At 54.6% G+C, this 16,440-nt stretch overlaps 1 protein-coding gene across 7 annotated transcripts in view; it reads left to right on the top strand.

The window, feature by feature from the left end:
- Positions 1-8,083: 8,083 nt before the first annotated feature.
- ALX4 (ALX homeobox 4) overlaps positions 8,084-16,440 on the top strand; it is a 44,898-nt gene continuing 36,541 nt past the window's right edge. The window contains exons 1-3 of one of the 7 annotated variants that reach the window (XM_054068908.1): positions 13,475-13,717; positions 14,239-14,388; positions 14,482-14,711. Coding sequence is in view for 1 of the 7 variants with exons in the window: in XM_009569981.2 (XP_009568276.2) it covers positions 9,429-9,828 (400 nt within the window). In the remaining 6 variants the exon portion in view is untranslated. The other 6 variants (XM_009569981.2, XM_054068906.1, XM_054068911.1 and 3 more) reach the window with 6 other exon arrangements.

The raw sequence follows: 16,440 nt of genomic DNA, 5'->3' as shown, positions 1-16,440 counted from the left end.
ATCCAGATCTAGCCACAACTGCAGTAATACACACAAAAGCAGAGACACAACCATACCGGTATGTTCTTGGCCTAGTGAACAGGGAATGGGAGTCAAAGTGTGCCTTGCAGAAAGGGCAATACAAAAACTGCTGCTAAATTTAAATCTGGTGACTTCTTAAACCCATTGGCTTCTTCCAGACTAATGCACAAGATGAGTTTCACACATTCCCCAGATTTATCCCATGCAGACTTCACATACATGTGCTCACTGTGGGCCTGGGACACATCTCTCACTAGTTAGCAACCTGGTTACGCAGCTCTGCTGCTCTCAGCAATTTTTTTAATCACATCTGAATTCAAGGGTGGCTGCTTCTGGGTAAGCAATCAGAAGTTTAAATCACATCTGGGTAAACAGTCACCACTGTACGAGGGTTTAAGCAACGCTCCTAGGCGTTGAGAGTCGTCTCTTGGAGTATGGTTACTCCAAGAGTATGGTTATGGTATGGTTAGGAAAGGCCCATGGCTTGTGTGGGTGCACCACCATCTGTCTGCATGGTTTCATCCTTTTTTAGTGGCAAGTGTGGGGTGACTGCTGGTGCAAGTGAAGGGCTGATGGCTTCACAGAGAAGCAGGTGCTCTGAAAGCTTTAAATAGCTCTGCCACGTACTTCAAACCTGACTGGCAGCACTCCTAGTATTCTGCCCTGCATTATTTGGCCAAGAAGCCTCAGTCTTAAACTTCCAGGCTTTGTTTTTTCAACCTCGGATCTTCATATGTCTCAATTCTTTGGAGCATCCCACTGCTGAGCCTTGCTTAACACAGGTACAGCTCCCTGGAGTGCCGTTCAAACATGCCAAGGAAGAAGGACATAATGAGAACCCATGGCAGGACATCTGTAATTTAAGCCAGGATTTGAACCCAGGGCTTGGCAGATGTCTACGAGAATTTTGCCCAAGTGTGCTTGTTTCCCTCCTTTCTTTTTCCAAGTGTTTGTTTCCCAGTTTGCACTAAATTTTATTGAAAACACCAGGCTAATAGCAATGGGGAAAATGGTTGAGTAGATTTTGCTTCTTTTTCCTTTTTCTTTCTGGAATGCAGCCATCAAAATAAACATTAAATACAAAATGCTGGGGCTTGAGTTATTACTTGTGAGGGTGCTGGGAGGGAAATTTATAGCAACATTACTGTGTTTTGCTAGAAATCTCTTAATGCACCAAAGTGGAGTGGTGTGTGTGTTTTTTATTAAAATGTTACACTCTATAAATCTGAGCAGCAGGGAGGACACAGGTGGCCTTGGGGCTCAGCTGACCGGACTGTCATTTCTAACTTGGGGAAGGTCCATCTGACTGTCCTTCCACTCCATTCCAGCTTCAACACAGCCACAGGCCATCTCTATTGCAAACTGCAATGATTGTGAAGGCTCTGCATTTGTTTCGTTGCTGTTATTGTCGTGGCTGTGTTTACTCCCTCTTCTTTTGTCCTTCTAAACTTTAAGCCACAAAAGATAACACTGAGTCAGTGCTCCTGCCTTGATGGCGAATTTCCTAATGATGTTATTCAGACTCTTCTCCTCTCTGGGCTTTCTTGGCAACTTTCTCACACGTCATGAGAAGGTTTCATGGGCATGGGTAGACAACCCCTAAAAGATGAGGATGGCTGCTGGTCAGAGGTTTCTCACTGTGGCTGAACAAGATTGTTGGCCATGCAATTTGGAGACTGGGTGCACATCGTCATGGTTTCTGACTCAGTAGTCTAAATCGTGGTGGCCTGATTCCTGCCTGAGCTGCTGCAGTTTTCACTGGCTCCAAGGGAAGCTGAAGAAGTTCAGATCCTGGGGAAATCCTAAGACACTGTGTCTTTGCGTCTGCCAGTAGATAAGGTACTTCTACCTGAAATTTGGGAGGCTGGCTGAGCAGCTCCACAGGGAGAACAGCTGGTGCTGCTGAGGAGGTCACTGGAGAGATGGGCAGGGCACAGGACTCCTGGGCACTTTTCTAGTTCCCAGTCAATAGCAGATTTTGTGGCTTACTGTGAGTTCAAGGAATCACTTGGTTGAGACTTCGTTTCTCTGCCTTAAAACAAGGGTGCTGCCCTCAGTGTGAGATTTTACAAGTAAGTGGTACCCTCATGGGATGGATATCCAGGCAAACCTGCCTGCTCCACTGCTTGCAAAATTTTTTGGATGTTTTCAATAAGAAAGAGCAACTCCAGGCCATGGAGAATCCACAAACCCTGTGAATCAGTTCCCCCTTAGTCAGGCATTGCTCTCATACACTCATCCTTGATCAGATTTTCGTGGGAGCTCAAAATAAAAACAAAGAAAAAAGGTAAGAAAAAGCAAGGCTTTCAAAAAAAAAAAAAAAAAAAAAACAAACAAGCAAACGACTAACAGAAAAGAGAAGGTCACAGCTACGGTCCAGGCAACTCCAAGATTAGGCCCATCCTAGGAATCGCATCTGCTCGGAGCTCCGGCCGCACATTGTTTGCAAACCTTCCTTGTCCTGCTTCTCTTCCTTCTTGCAACGTGTCTGGAAGGGGCTTTTTCAAGGCTTGCCTGAGCTCTCTCCCCACAAAAGAAACTCACGTTCCCCTTCCTCTGCCCCTCCCCGACTGAACTTGCTGAAGAAAAGGGGAGCAGGGGGTTGTCCTCCTGCCCTTCTGCCCCGGAAACCCCTCTCCGAGCAGCGGGGCGGTGGCAAAGCGGCTGTCGTGGCCGCGGGCACGGGGCAGCCTTTGCCGTGTGCGCCTTGGCCTTTGCGGGTCGATAGATTTTAGCTTTTAGCGCAAATCACACTGATTAGTACACGGTGCACTGACCACCTAAAATGTTGCTGTGATTTCCGTAATTGGGAAGCGATTATAATCAGAAAAAAAAAAAAAAAATAACGATTATTCTTAGCGGTGGATCGGGTGTTGCTCTGTTTGGGGAGAACTGTTCTTGTTTGGTTTAGGGATAGGTTTGGTGAGCTACTCGGGGATTATAAGAGAAAGGTGGATTTTTTACAAACGACCCAGCGTCAAAATGCCTGTCAGAACATAAAACAAGGAGGGGAACAAACTAAATTCAACGGGGACGGGGCTGAGCCGGGCTCTCCATCGCGGCAGACCCAGTGCTCGTCTCGAGTGCCTCATATTTGTAATTAAAAATATCCACGCTACCCTGGGAACTCTTTTCATCCGATCTCGGCAGCAGGCGCCAGCTGCTCTTCACCGAGGGATGCTGGCGATGGGTCGCCGGGCTGGGGCACAGGCGACCCCGGGGCTGGCTCTCAGCACCAGACGGGCTCCCTCAAAGCCCCCTCTTCGCTCGGCCCCCCTGCCTGACCCAGCCTGTCCTCCCCCCGCCCTGCTGCCGCGGGGCTGTCCCGGCTCTGCCCTGCTCGGAAAGGTCAGGGAGAGCCACTCTCGCCGCGCTGACAGGTGCACCAAATGCCACTGGATGCCTTCGGCTCGGAGCCCCGGCCCCGGCCCCTTTGTTTCGTGCGCAGGGCAACGAGGACATGGCCGGGCCGGCTCCTAAGGGTCACCGGCGCCGGGGGCTGCCCTTGGCCCGGCCGGCGATCTCTGGGTTTGGGTCCCCCTGGTAGCGCAGCACAGCCCCCGGGACAGCGTCCCTGGGGCTCCCCTGCTCTCGGTGCAGCCGCCCCGGCAGAAGCCCCGCCGTGCAGCCCCGAGCGCCGCCCGCAGCTCTGCCCTCCAGCAGCCGCGCCTTCTGACTCAGGAGAGAAATACTCCGTGACTTCAGAGCGAGGTCACATGCAAACGGAAAGTATCGAGGAAATTGATAGCAAGTGGATCTTTTTCCCAGCAGAAAGGAATTTACAGAAAGCGTCTGAAAATATCAGTCCCGGGGTGGCAGGTTGGATACAGACGCTCCCCTAAATGGCGTTTGGGGCACTTGGAAGCGGGACGAATTGCGCTGCAGCGCTTTAACCCAGTCCCGCGCCGCAGACTAAGCGCAGGGCAGGGTCGGGATGCTCCGGACTCGGCCTTTTCCCCCCAAGCCTGGCTCAGCCCGGGCCGGGGCTCCCGATCCGCGGGATGCGCTCCTGCTGGACGCGGGGCAGAGTGCGGGGGGGTGAACCGGGGCACTCCTGCTCAGCCTTCTCATTGGCTCTCACGTAGCTGCGTCACCGGGGGGGGGCGATGCAAAATGCAGTGATTTTTAGTTTCCATGTTTTTCCGAGGGCGGTGGGGGGAGGACGGGACCTGAAGGTTCGGGCTACTACGGGGATCCCCAGCTCCGCTGCCCCGGCCGCGCCTCGACGGAGTGGGACCGGCCGAGCCGCCCCTCTGCGGCCAGGAGCGGGTGGACCTGTGCCCCCCGCAGCCTGGAGCCAGCGCTGCACTCCCTGGAAAATAAAACAAAATTAAAGGAAAAGGAAAGGAAAGGGAAAAAAAAAGTGGAGGGTGAAAAAGTAAAAGAAAATACAATCTTGGCCAGAAAGCCTGAGCGGAGCCACCGCGGCAGGAGAAACCCACCGAGCTCGGGGCGATCCATCGAGACCGGCCGGCGTCAGGAGGGAGGTTCAGCCAGAGCACTGCGGCAGCTCAGGCCCCTTCCAGCCGCGGCGGCTCCCCCCTGCTCGCCCTCTCCATCCCGAGCAGACAAGGAATTCCGGGGAGCCCGGAGTCCCCCGCCCGCGCCGTGCAGCCCGGGCACCGGGCGAGGAGGGCAGCCCGGGCCCGGCGGCTCCCTCAGCGAGGGACCAAGCAGGTGCCCGGGGCTGGTGAAAACATACAGATATACAAACACACCTATGGATCCGCATGGAGCAAAGGGGAGCGAACCGCGGAGCAGCAGGGCGGGCAGGGCTGCGGAGCGGGGCCGGGGAGCAGAAGCGGCTGTCCCGCCGCTTTGGAGGGCACGGGGAGAAGAGCCTTGTCCGCACAAGCCCGGAGGGGCAAGGGCCAGCCCGGCCCGGCTCAGAGCCTCCTCCTTCGCTTTCCCTGGAAGGAGAGGAGCGGGTCAGCTCGATGTCTCAGTAAACACCTTCGCAGCACGAAGAACGTGTTTTACCAACAATCGACATCTCATATATACATATATACGTTTATCCCCGAGGAAAGGCGCCGAGGGCAGGAGAGCAAAAGCAGCCCAGGCCCCGGCGGGCGGCAGGTACCAGCGGCACTGTTGCTAGGCAAGTTCTGCTCCCGAAATAAAGATGCAACCTTCATCCCACTAGAAAGGAAAGAGGCGAGAAAAAAAAAAAAGTTTGGGAGATTAGCACGAATTTTTTTCCCTCTCTTCCCCCCCAGCAGTGGTGTTATAAATAGGTCGCTTTCAGATCTTGGTCCGGCACAAAAGGAGCCCGCAGCTCTGAAGTGACCACACAAAGCAACTCAACGCGTAAACAAACTGGAGGCAGTTTCCAAGACCAGGGCCGTGCCAAAGAGCCGGGAGGGAATGGTGCGAAAGATTCCCTTCTCTCTCCATCATCATCCCCAGTGAAATTAGCCCACTCCCTAACCGAGATATTTACTCCCCCACCCCGCGGATGCAGCGGGGAGGATCTGGGGTGCTGGGCTCGGCATCCCGGAGCCCCGCCATGCCTCGAGAGGCAAAAGCCCCGTGAAGACGGCTGAGGCTTGGGGAGGACGCGGCAGGTTTCTCCCGGCACTGGCTGGGAAAGTGGAAAAGCGTATTCCTGCCGCCTTCCACTGCCTGCACCCCGCAGCCCCGCTTTCAGTGTGCAAGGTCCAGCGGGCACCTCTGCCTTTTCCCTGGGCATGTCCCAAGCCTGAGTTCCTGAGGAGTAAAGATCTATTTTCTTGCAGAGATAGAGATGCAGGATCCAGCCGCTATCTCCTGCCCAAGCACCGGGTCCTCACCCGGGAGCGGTGCCCGCTCCAGCCCCGGTGGAAAGGAAGCGGCTCCTAAAACCAAGCCAAGCGGGGCTGCCCTGAGCTGCTCCCTTCTTCCGGGGCTGTCGCCGGGAAGGGACATCTGGATCGCCCAGGTCTCGAAAGCCGTGAGATTCCCCCCAGCAGCGACTTGCTCTGTGGGAGCCGCCGTCCCTAAACGCAGTACCAGTTGGCTCTCACCTGGGCTCCCCAACACCGCAGCCCTGTGTAGGAAGGGACTCTCGGGACTGACCCCTTCCAAAACCAACAACGGCTGTACCTGAAAACAGCCTCGATATAAAAGCACATATACATACGGAATTGGCAGCTGGTTGCTGCGGAGCGCAGAACTTTCGGCCACTTTTTCGCCCTTTCCCTTTGGACGCATTTGGTGCAGAGACAGGGCAAGGTTTGGGTCACTCGTAGGAAAACAGGTGAGATTGGGTTTCAAGTGGTGCGTGTTAGTTTCTGCCCTGCTCTGCCCTTCCTCGCTCCCGCAGGCGGGGATGCTCCCCTCGCCCCTGAGCCCGGAGCCCTCCCGAAGGAGGTGCGGGGGGACCGGGAGGGCAGAGCCGGACCCTCTGGGCTGGCAGAGCCGTCGCGACACCCAGACCCATCGCTTCGTTTAACCGGCTGTGCGGCTGCAGGCTCCCTGTTGGATTTTAGATTCGCAAGGCTCCTCTCCCAGCTAACGGGGTCTGGACAGTCCCCCGTCAAACTTGCTCAGAGGACTTCAGGCAAAACCCAACCCAGGCAAATGAAAACCATCAAGAAAAAACATTCTCCGGTTATTCCCCACACCCCCCCCCCCCCCCGCCCCGCCAGATCACTAGGTATTTGCGAGCACACTTTCCCTCGGAAACGATTCCTGAATTAACCTCCCGTTTCCAGGGACAAAAACTGGCCAGTGGAGAGAAGAGTTTATTGCGGTCCTTTCCTCGGGGCTGCGGATTAGCTCTGATTGGGAACTAATGGACTTTTCGTTACAGTTTAATGCAAAGAGGGGCTGGAGAGGCTCTCCGGCTGATGCAGACCTCGGGCAGCCCTCCTTGGACTCGGCCAAGCCGGAATGCCTCTGTGAGCCCTCACACCGCAGCGCTTCTGGAATAACAGTGGAAAAAAACACACACACACACAAAAAAACCCAAAAAACAAACAAAAAAAAAAACAACAAAAAAACCCAACAAAATTAAAAAAAAAAAAATCTGCCCGATAACGGAATTTCTCCCTTCAGTTGTTGTTGTTTCTGTTATTTAACTTTGCCGAAGAGAAATGCCGAGGCCGAATATAACGACGCAAGATTCAGGACTGCCCTCACATCGTCTTTCAGGCTACTTCTTCGTTCGCTCGGGAAGTAACTGGCTGGAAAACCCGTATTTAACGCGCTCGCACACCCAAATATGATATTCCACGAGCGCAGCCGCAGCGGAGCCGGGGATGCTGGAGCCAGGGTGCTGCCGGGACCGGCACCCTGAGTGGGGCTCAGCCCCTGCGAGCTGCCCTGCCACGGAGCCCCGCGCAGGCTGTGGGGACCGCCGGCCCCCCGGCTCCTCTGGCCGCCCAGAAGCGGTTTTCAGAGAGACTCTCGTACATTGAGTTGGTTTGCTTTTTATTAAGTCGTGGAGAAGGGAGAGAGAGGGGGCTGTGGTGGGGAAGATTGTGAAGGGAGACAGAAACGGAGAGGAAAGAATTAAGAAAGGTAATAAAGAGAATAAGAAACGCAAATCCGCTGAAAGCTTTCTTGGACCAGAAAGATGAGCGAGCCCAGCGCGGCTCGGAGAGAGACTCTCAAAATGGTTTGAAATCCAGTAAATGGATGCATCTCTGGCTGTTTTAACGATGACCTCGCTAGAAAGCCCTTCTGCGTCTGTGGAGCGAGGGACGAGGGGCTGTTCTTGTCAGAACACAGCTAATGAAAACGGTGGTGCTGGTCTTGCTCCTCGAGCAAGGCCCTGGGGGGCGGCGGCGGCCACAGCCCCCCCGAACCCTCGCCCCGGAACCGCCGCGCTTTTCCCCGAGCAGCATCGCGCTCCCCTCAGAGAACCCAGATACACACAGCTACGAGTCTTCCCCTTCTCTACACGGGGGAAGGAAGCCGAGGGGAGAAGGGAAAACACACTGCCTGGACCCTGGGGGGAGCCCAGAGCCGCCACCAGTGTCCCGCTCCCCGCCAGCAGCCCTCCGCAGCGGCCCGCTCTCGAAGGGGTTAAGAGCTTTCCTTCCTCTCTTCCTCTCTTTCTCTCTTTCTCTCTTTCTTCTCTCGTTGCTTTTCTTTTATTTTTTCCCCTTCTTTCTTTTGACTGAAGAACTGTGGATGTAGTTTGCATAATATCTTTATTACTGAAAACTTCAAGGTAAGCGATCAATAGAAACCAGATGTGGGGATGGGAGGAAGGCAGGGTAAGAATAAGTATAAGAGGTAGCAGGAGTTAACCGGGGGAGGAGGGGAATCAGGTTGAATGGAGGGGTGGGGGGACACGGATGAGATGACGGAAGGTGAGTATTGATTTATTTTTAAGCCCTTTTTTTTTAGCTGCAATTGACCCTTCAAACCAAAAAGGGCTCCTGCCAGCCTCTGCGCCGTTGCAAGTTCACCTCTGGCAGTCCCAGAAGCCGAGGCCAATTTTGTGTGCTTGGCGACCCTGTTAAAATCCCTCCCTGCTGCTCTCCCGCTTTTGATCCAGTTGTTTAACACCTGGAGAGAGCACGTTTTTAGAGGCAAATAAATAATGACGATCATAAACGTGCGGCGAGACTCCCTGGCGACCTTGCCTGGCTGTGTGCTGGGCGAGAGCGGCACCGCCGTGCCAGGGGAGGCAAATGGCTCAGGGCAGCGCTGCGAGAGGTGCTGGACCCGAAGGGGTTAAGCGGGGGGGACACTGGGACGGGACACACACAACATAGCTGCGAGGAAAATTCATATTGCCTTTAATGTAGAGGAGGGGGCTGCGGAGGCTGGGGTCTCCGCTGCTGGGGTCAGTGAGCGATGGAGAGGGCCGGAGCGAACCGAGCGTGTCATGAGCATTAAATTGCCCCCGGTGCTCTGGCCGGAACAGACCCCACGTCCATCTCTTCGTGGCATTCATGTCATCTGTTTGATTTTCTATTTTTTAATCATACAAATTTGGGGGCTTGTTTTATTTTAATACAAAAGATACGACATCCACCCCCCTCTGCTTCCACACACCCCCATACACACACCCCTTCCTGGGCCCCCTCCCCTACATCATCTAAATATTAATTGGGGGAGAGGTCTCTCTCTTTCTTTTTTTTTTTTTCTTTTTTTTTTTTCCCCCTGTGTATGTGGGGGGGCGAGTGCGGAGAAGAGCTTCCTTGGAGTGTAGATAGTTTGGAGGGAGAGACAGAGGGCAAGCGCGCCTGTGTGTGAGAGAGAGGGAGGGAGGGAAAGAAAAAGCCCCCTTTTACAGTGCGAGATCTTAAGGGGGTTTGGAGATCTGGTCAGCTTTCAAGAACATCTGAATCCTCTTAAAGCTCCCTGGCCCAGCTGTGAGTGTGTGTGTATGCGAGAGAGGGAGAGAGAAAGAGAGGTTCCTGGTGCCCCTCCAAGCGCATTAAGGACACTCGGGCCTTTTAATTTTAGGAATGAATGCTGATACTTGTGTTTCTTATTGTGATCCGGCTGCCATGGATTCCTACTACAACGCAGCCTCCCAGGGCACAGAAGGCTCCTCGCCTTTTAGGGCATTTCAAGCAAGTGACAAGTTCAGCCCTACTTTCCTGGCCAGCAAAGGACAAGGCTTTGGTGACAGCAGCACTAAGTGCCGGAGCCGCTACAGCCAGCAGGAATGTCAGTCCCTGGATGGCAGCGTGCAAGCTCCCGGCTCTGCCAGGGCTCCGGCCGCCTTTAGCAAATACCCTCCGCAGCAGCAGCCACCGCCGCACCTCTACATGCAGCGAGGTCCCTGCAAAACCCCCCCGGAGAGCAACCTCAAGCTGCAAGAGAGCAGCGGCCACAACGGAGCTCTGCCAGTCCCCTGTTACGGTGAGTCCTTGGCGTGCGGCGGGGGAAGCACGGGGAGCGAAGCCGGAGACAGAAGCCAGGGGCTGGAAAGGGCCTCCTGGGGGGAGGGGATGCTGCCTTGCAGGACAAGTCCTCCTGGAGTCAAGGAGAACCTTGCCCGACTCCGGCGCCCCGAGCAGCGTGGCCGCTGGCAGCCCCATCCCGCGGTGCGGGGCCGGGGGCCGCCCCCCCCCCGCCCAGGATCTGGATTCCCTGCCGGGTCTGGGGCCCGCGGTGCCGCCGGGAAGCCGCGTTCCCTCCTCGGCCCGCTTTGCGGTGGCTTCAGCAGTCGTTTCTGAGCGGAGCCGATGCGCTCCCAGAAAGTGTTAGCTCTTCGGCGATGCAGTGAATCCCGTAGTAATCGGGGGGAGAAACAGAAAGAGAAAGGGAGAGCAGCCCGCCGGGCTGCGCAAAATATTCTCCACGGGGACCATCTTCCAGAGGGAGAATTTCTGGAAAGTTTCACCGAAATCCTCACTTTCCATCGTAACGGGCTCTCCCACTTGCCTGTCTCTCGCTTTCTCTTCTAATTGCCACTCCCCTAATTGATTTCTGCCCTGCTGCGGGCTGATAACCCGCTCGCGTCCCCTCCGCGGGTCATTAGCGGCAATTAAGACACTCCCTTGAGCCGGCGCTCGGCAGGGCAGCCTTGAACGAGGTCGCTTCTCTTGTCGTTTCCAAACGTGAGTTTAGAGATCTAACCGCCTCTTCGGGAGGTTTCTGCTGTATCGAGGCAACTGGGGCGCGGGAGAAAGGAAAAAAAGAAAAAAAACCCCAAACAACCCTCCCCCAAAAAACACAAACCAACAAACGTAGAACACAACAAACAAACAAAACCTCAGATTTTTTATTTTTTTTTTTTTTTTTTTTTAACTGGGGAAGATAAAGTGGAAGTGAAATCTCCTCCCTTCCCTCCCGGTGCTCCCCTGCAGGCATAGAGAGGCTGCCCCGGCCCGGTTTCCGCGAGTGGCAGTACCCCATCCTCGATGCACCGGTCCACTGCGACCCAGCCGGGCAAGGACAAGGACAGAGCCGGGCCGGGGTCACCGTGCCCCTGAGATGAGCTGTGATCGCAGGGGGGAGGAGCAGGGAAGCCGTGAGAGTCAGGCCGGTGATCCCACCTCCCCGCGAGCCCAGGCTCTCGCCGTCCTTTTGGGTACTCCTCGTCCTCTTTATTTTCTCTCCAGACAACTTCCCTTTCCCCAGTTTCTGGGCTTAAAAAGAGGCAGAGGCGCCTTCCCCCTGCCCATCTCCCAAATCTCGGCATACCAGGCCGTGTTCAGGCTCCATCCCTCACACCCTGAGTGCAGCCCAGGGGTGTCCGCGCCCCTCCCTGGATCCAAAGTGCCCCCAGCACCGCCGACTGCTCTTCTGGGCAAAGGGGCATCGAGTCCTCGCCCGGGAGCCGCAGGCATAGCGGTTCCCCCACCGGGCAGGCTGAGGAGCCCCGGCCGGGAAGGTCCCTCTCTCCGCTCCCGCTGGGCGACGTGGAAGCGGCAGGGGAGTCCCTGGTGCCTCCCCGGCTGCCCTGCCAGCCTCTCTCTGCTAACGGGCTCCCTTGTTTTTGTAGATGGCAAAGCCCAGGGGGCCGGCTTAGCCTGTGATGACACATTACAGTCCTCGGTAGAGCCACACCAGTTTATCACTATCCTTAACACCGACGGAGTCCCCCCTCGATGTGTTTTCAAGCGGGGCTCCGAGCTTGACTTCAGCCGAAGCCCCGCGGCGGCGGCGGGCGGCCCAGAGCCCCGCTTCTTGCGAGCCCCTTGTTATGTGGCCGGGGACGATGGGCTGTAATAAGAGACACATGGATCCGCGAGCATAATTAATAGCAATAATAATAATAATGATTAATGACCGAAGAGGGGAAGACTCGCTAATAATAGGCAGATTGGGCTTCGCAAAGCGACTGCGGCACTCGTGGGAACCTCTCCGCTTTCTCCCAGATGGCTTAAACCCACCGCACCGGGCACGGGCGCTGTGCCCCGGGAACACCGAGCCCAGATAATACTGGGAAATACATCGGGAAACACCTTCGGCGTGGGTGAGAGCGGGAAAAGAGAGAGCCATCCTTTTTCTCCCCAGCGGGCGCGGCCAGCGAAAGCGCAGGCGGGATGCAAGGCGGCTGGGGAGAACCACGGGAGGGCTTCACCGGAGAACCCGGGGAGCGGGCGGCTGCCCCGCTGCCTCCTGCCGAGCCCCCGCAACCGCTCCGGTGCTGTCGTGTGCGTTGTGCAGACCGGGAAGGGGCTTGCGGGCGGCGGCGGGGACTGCTGGCTCTCCGCGTTACTGGTTGCTCGGGGCTGAGCAGGATGCTGCGGTAGTGGGACACTGTGGCCGTAAGACCCTCAATTTAATTTTTTTTTTTTTTAAAAAAAAAAGCTGATAAAGTACCCTAAATTTAAAAAACACGTCCCTAAAAAAGAGGGGAGGATGCCAGCCGGCTGTCGGGTCTCCGCTCCTCCGCCCTGCCCGCAGAGGCACCCCGTGAGCCGGCGGAAGTGGGATTCCCCCCTTTTTAAAATTTTATTTTAATTCTTTAATAAACAGGTCGTTTTGAGTTATAAACAGCCCGTGCCTGCCATCTATTGCCCTCGGCTTCTGCTTCTAGATCTAAGCCCTTCCATCGCATTGTACGGGTAAATACAGGCCTGGGAGAGTTGCGGCAGTCAATAACACCGAGGACACTAGCGGCAGTCACTGAAGCGCTTTCATCCCGGCCGCTGGCTGAGCCGGTGACACAGGGCAGCCCTGACTCCCGGCCGAGTTCCCCACGTCCCTCAGAGCCCGGCCCTGGGTGTCCCTGCCTGCCTCACACTGCTTTTCCCGCTTTCCCTGCCGTAAAAAGCGGGATATGGATTATCCCGCAGACCGGTACCGGCAATTAAAGCCGAAATCTTAAATGCAAGCCCTCCGAACAGGATATGTATCTTGGCTTAGGAGAGAAAAAAGCTTTCGAATGATTTATGCGCTGTAGTAATTTGACTTGCTATTTCTACTGCGTGGAGCTGAAGTTAGTTATATGTCTTGAAACACATGTGTGCATATACCACATACACATAAATATATTCGTATATTGCTGTCTAGAAATATGGGCTGGAAAAAGAATTCTTTGGGGAGTGAAGGAGAATGTGATGGGGATGTTTGCTCATAGGAGACAGGAGAAAGGAAACGGGCTTTCTCTAAGAGAGGAAATTCTTTAAGTGCCGGCTTATGCAAATAACGACCATTTCTTTTATTTAGTAATCAAATTGAAAGTGCAGCCTACAGTGCGTTGTTAATAGAAGTGCAGAAAGCAAGAATCAGAGGCTCGCTGCGTGTTTGCTTGAATTGACACTTTTAATGCATTTCTCCTCCTCCTTCCCCTAATGTAATGTTAACTGCAAGCACGGTAGGAACGAACTCGCTGGCGGTCCCCCCTCCACCTCCCGTGGGAGGCCGCTCGCTGCCAGGCGCTAGGGGCTCACCGCCGATGTTCAAGGGCTTTGCGGAGCCCTCCGTGCGCCGCCGAGAATCGGCGGCATCTACCTCCCTCCCACGGCTCCAGCCGCAGCCTCGGGGCCGTGTCCTATCGCCGGGAGCTCCTGCAGGGCTTCTTCCCCTCGGGCCTCCGCCCTCCTCGGTGCGTGTCTCTACCGGAGTCGCTCCGCCGCCGGCCCGGGGAGGCGGCCGCTGCCCCTCGCCCGGTCGTGGAGCGCAGACGGCTTCGGAGGTGGCGGTGGTGGCAGTGCCCCAGGCTGCGGTGGCTGCACCGATCCTGCCTCTTTTTCCCTCTCCCTGGACCTTTGATCTTGGCTTTTGCACGGGTTCCTTCCCCGCGGATAAACGACTGCATGGAGGCAGGCGGAATGTGAGCGGGGGCACCCCGGAGGTGAGGGGGTTTGCGGGTGGGGAGATGCTGCTGCCCTGATCCCCGCGGGGGGCAACAGGAGACCGTAATGGGAAAGGAAGGCGCGAGAAGGGGGGTCGGCTTCGTGGCAGGCATCGGGAAGAAGAAGCAGGCGAGCGGAGACAGCGAGGGCATCGAAGTGAGCTGGAGGGCAGCTGGGCTGACTGGCCTCTTCCCACGTGCCGCAGGGCTGTTCAACGGTGCAGCGGGGCTGGCCCCTTCCCGGGAGCAGCGGGGCTGGCCCTTTCCCCGGTGCAGCGGGGCTGGCGCCTTCCCGGGAGCAGCGGGGCTGGCCCTTTCTCCGGTGCAGCGGGACTGGCCCTTTTCCCGGTGCAGCGGGACTGTCCCTTTCCCGGGAGCAGTGGGGCTGTCCCTTTCCCCGGTGCAGCGGGGCTGTCTCTTTCCCGGGAGCAGCGGGGCTGGCCGCTTGGCAAGGCTCGGCCGCGGGCTCCCGGTGCGCTGTTGACGCCGCCCTGGCAATCGCCCTCTCTTTTCCACAATAGGGCCACCAGATCTGCCATTCAAGGGCTCCAACACCCTCCCAGGGAGGGGAGGGAGCTCTCGCCATGAGTTTGGCTAAGCCTCTGTTTGAACACACACTTGGAGGTGCGGGATCTCCGAGGAAACCTGCGGGATTCCCTCGGGACGCGAAGGTAGGGCTCACGCTCCTCGCCCCGGCTGCGCAGCAGGATTTATTCGTTGCTCTTTCCGATGATGTTTTGCTCTTCTCTTGTCTTGGACGGTAGATCTGGCTGGAGACTTTTATAGGATTCCTGATCCGAGCTGTTTATAAAACTCATGTGTCAAAGGACCGGGAACCTCCCTCCCTCTGTATTCCTGCCGCTCCCGCCTCGCAGGAAGATTTCTTTTCGCACTAGAGCTGTTTATTTTCGACTTGTTCGCTGCTGATTGGCATTAACTCCTGTTAGCCCTACACTTCTGCAGCGCACGCAGGACGTTACCAGCGAGAAGAAGGGTGCGTAAAGAGACATAAAGAACCTTAAAACTTTTACTAGTCTTAACTGTTTTGAAAGCAACACGGTGCGAAGCAAATAAGAAAAATACTGATGGGGAGAGAGATTTGGAGATTCTTACTGAGCGCATCTTGTCCTAAGGGTTTGGTGTAGGAGTCGTATTAACAATATATGCTGATGCCAGATAGCACAAGTGAGTTGTGTGTGTGTTATCTGGAGCTGCAGGCTGTTTATTCTGTGCTGCCTTTGAGTGTACATGCGGTGTGGTTGCATGACTAACTGGCTGGAGTGATTCACTGACTGCTTTATGGGTGAGTGCTCAAAACAAGTTGTGAATAAAGAGATCTCTTTGGCTGTGGTTTCTAACCTCCCAAGTTAAATGCACTTAGGGTTTAAGGGGAGCTAATGTGCAGACTTCGGTCCCTCAGATCTTTAAGATTTATTCTTTCTCCAAGCCCTGCGTTCAAAGCCGTGAAGAGTTTCCCTTGTAATAGGGAGGTAGTCTCTGGGAGGCTCAGAGCCAAGGTCTGCTGCGAAAGAACATCTCCAGCCACAGCCCTGTCCATTCAGTTGCTCTAGTTCGCGGCTTTTTAGTCACTTTCACTTCCTCGAGTCCTTAAGCTGCTTTACTATCTTGTTCAGGGCATTTGGGTAGTAGTAGCGATTCTCAGGTAAATAGCGTGATGCGTCCTGTGGCAGTAAGAGACTTTTCTCCCCATTTTGCAGTCGGAAAAAATTGAGAGTCAGAATCAATGAGTGGCTTGTGCAAGGTCAAGCAGTCGCCACTCAGTGGCATCAATACGATCCTCCCTGGGCTGCGGGTCCCCAGGAGGAGGCTCTCAGCAAGCTGGAGAAGGAACCCGTTGCCGGAGGTGGAAAACTCACCGAGTAGAGGTCCTCTGTTTGATTTTAAAGGGAGATTATCTTAGATTTCCTGACAGCCAGGTCCTCGTTAGGTGCAAGAAGCTGTAGCAGCTGGTGTGCTCTCGTATGCTCAGGTATCTCAGTATATAAAATAGGCTCAACCTGTCAATCCACATGAATGGTCTTCTCTTTAAAAAGCAACAAATCAGTAGGGGCAACCTGTGTTGGCCAGAACAAGATATGGGTTGGTTGTTCCTTTTCAGAAAAAAGGTGAGAAATCCCTGGCATGAGAGTCATGTGTCTCTGAGGTATTACTCCTACGCATATGGAAAAAAAAAATCCCATCTCAATTGTTAATCCTCTTGGAAAGTATATATGTATTATCTTCACGTAGACACATTTTCAAAAGGAAAAGAGAAATAGTTCTGGATTAGGAGAAGCCCGAGCAGTAACACAGGGCCCTTGTGACTTGAGAATAATTTACAAAGAGATGGATGGGAACATTTGATATGAATAAAGTTTTAGTGTAATTTATCATAGTTACATTTATCCCAGCCACCTCAATTTGTAAATGAAATTTCACAAGGAAGAAAACTGCTTACATATATTAAATAAATGGCCTTCACTTTTTTTTTTTTCTGTGTAATTTCAGGTGAATCCATGCTATTATACATACCGGTGATTCTACTTGGTCATGTTTTCATTTATACTTGCACATAATTTCCGTATTTTGACTGTCACATAAGTAGGCATGATGTGAAAGAGCAATTGTGATTACCAGGATACTTCTATGGCCATTTTCATCAAAGAGAGATGGGTCAATGAGCAACAGGGAATAAGGATGGATGGAGGAAGGAATAGAGATGA

Source organism: Cuculus canorus, chromosome 5, assembly GCF_017976375.1.
Source record: "Cuculus canorus isolate bCucCan1 chromosome 5, bCucCan1.pri, whole genome shotgun sequence".
NCBI classification, from domain to species: domain Eukaryota; kingdom Metazoa; phylum Chordata; class Aves; order Cuculiformes; family Cuculidae; genus Cuculus; species Cuculus canorus.
Note: the sequence above shows the minus strand (reverse complement) of the source record. Positions and strands in the feature narration are given on the sequence as shown.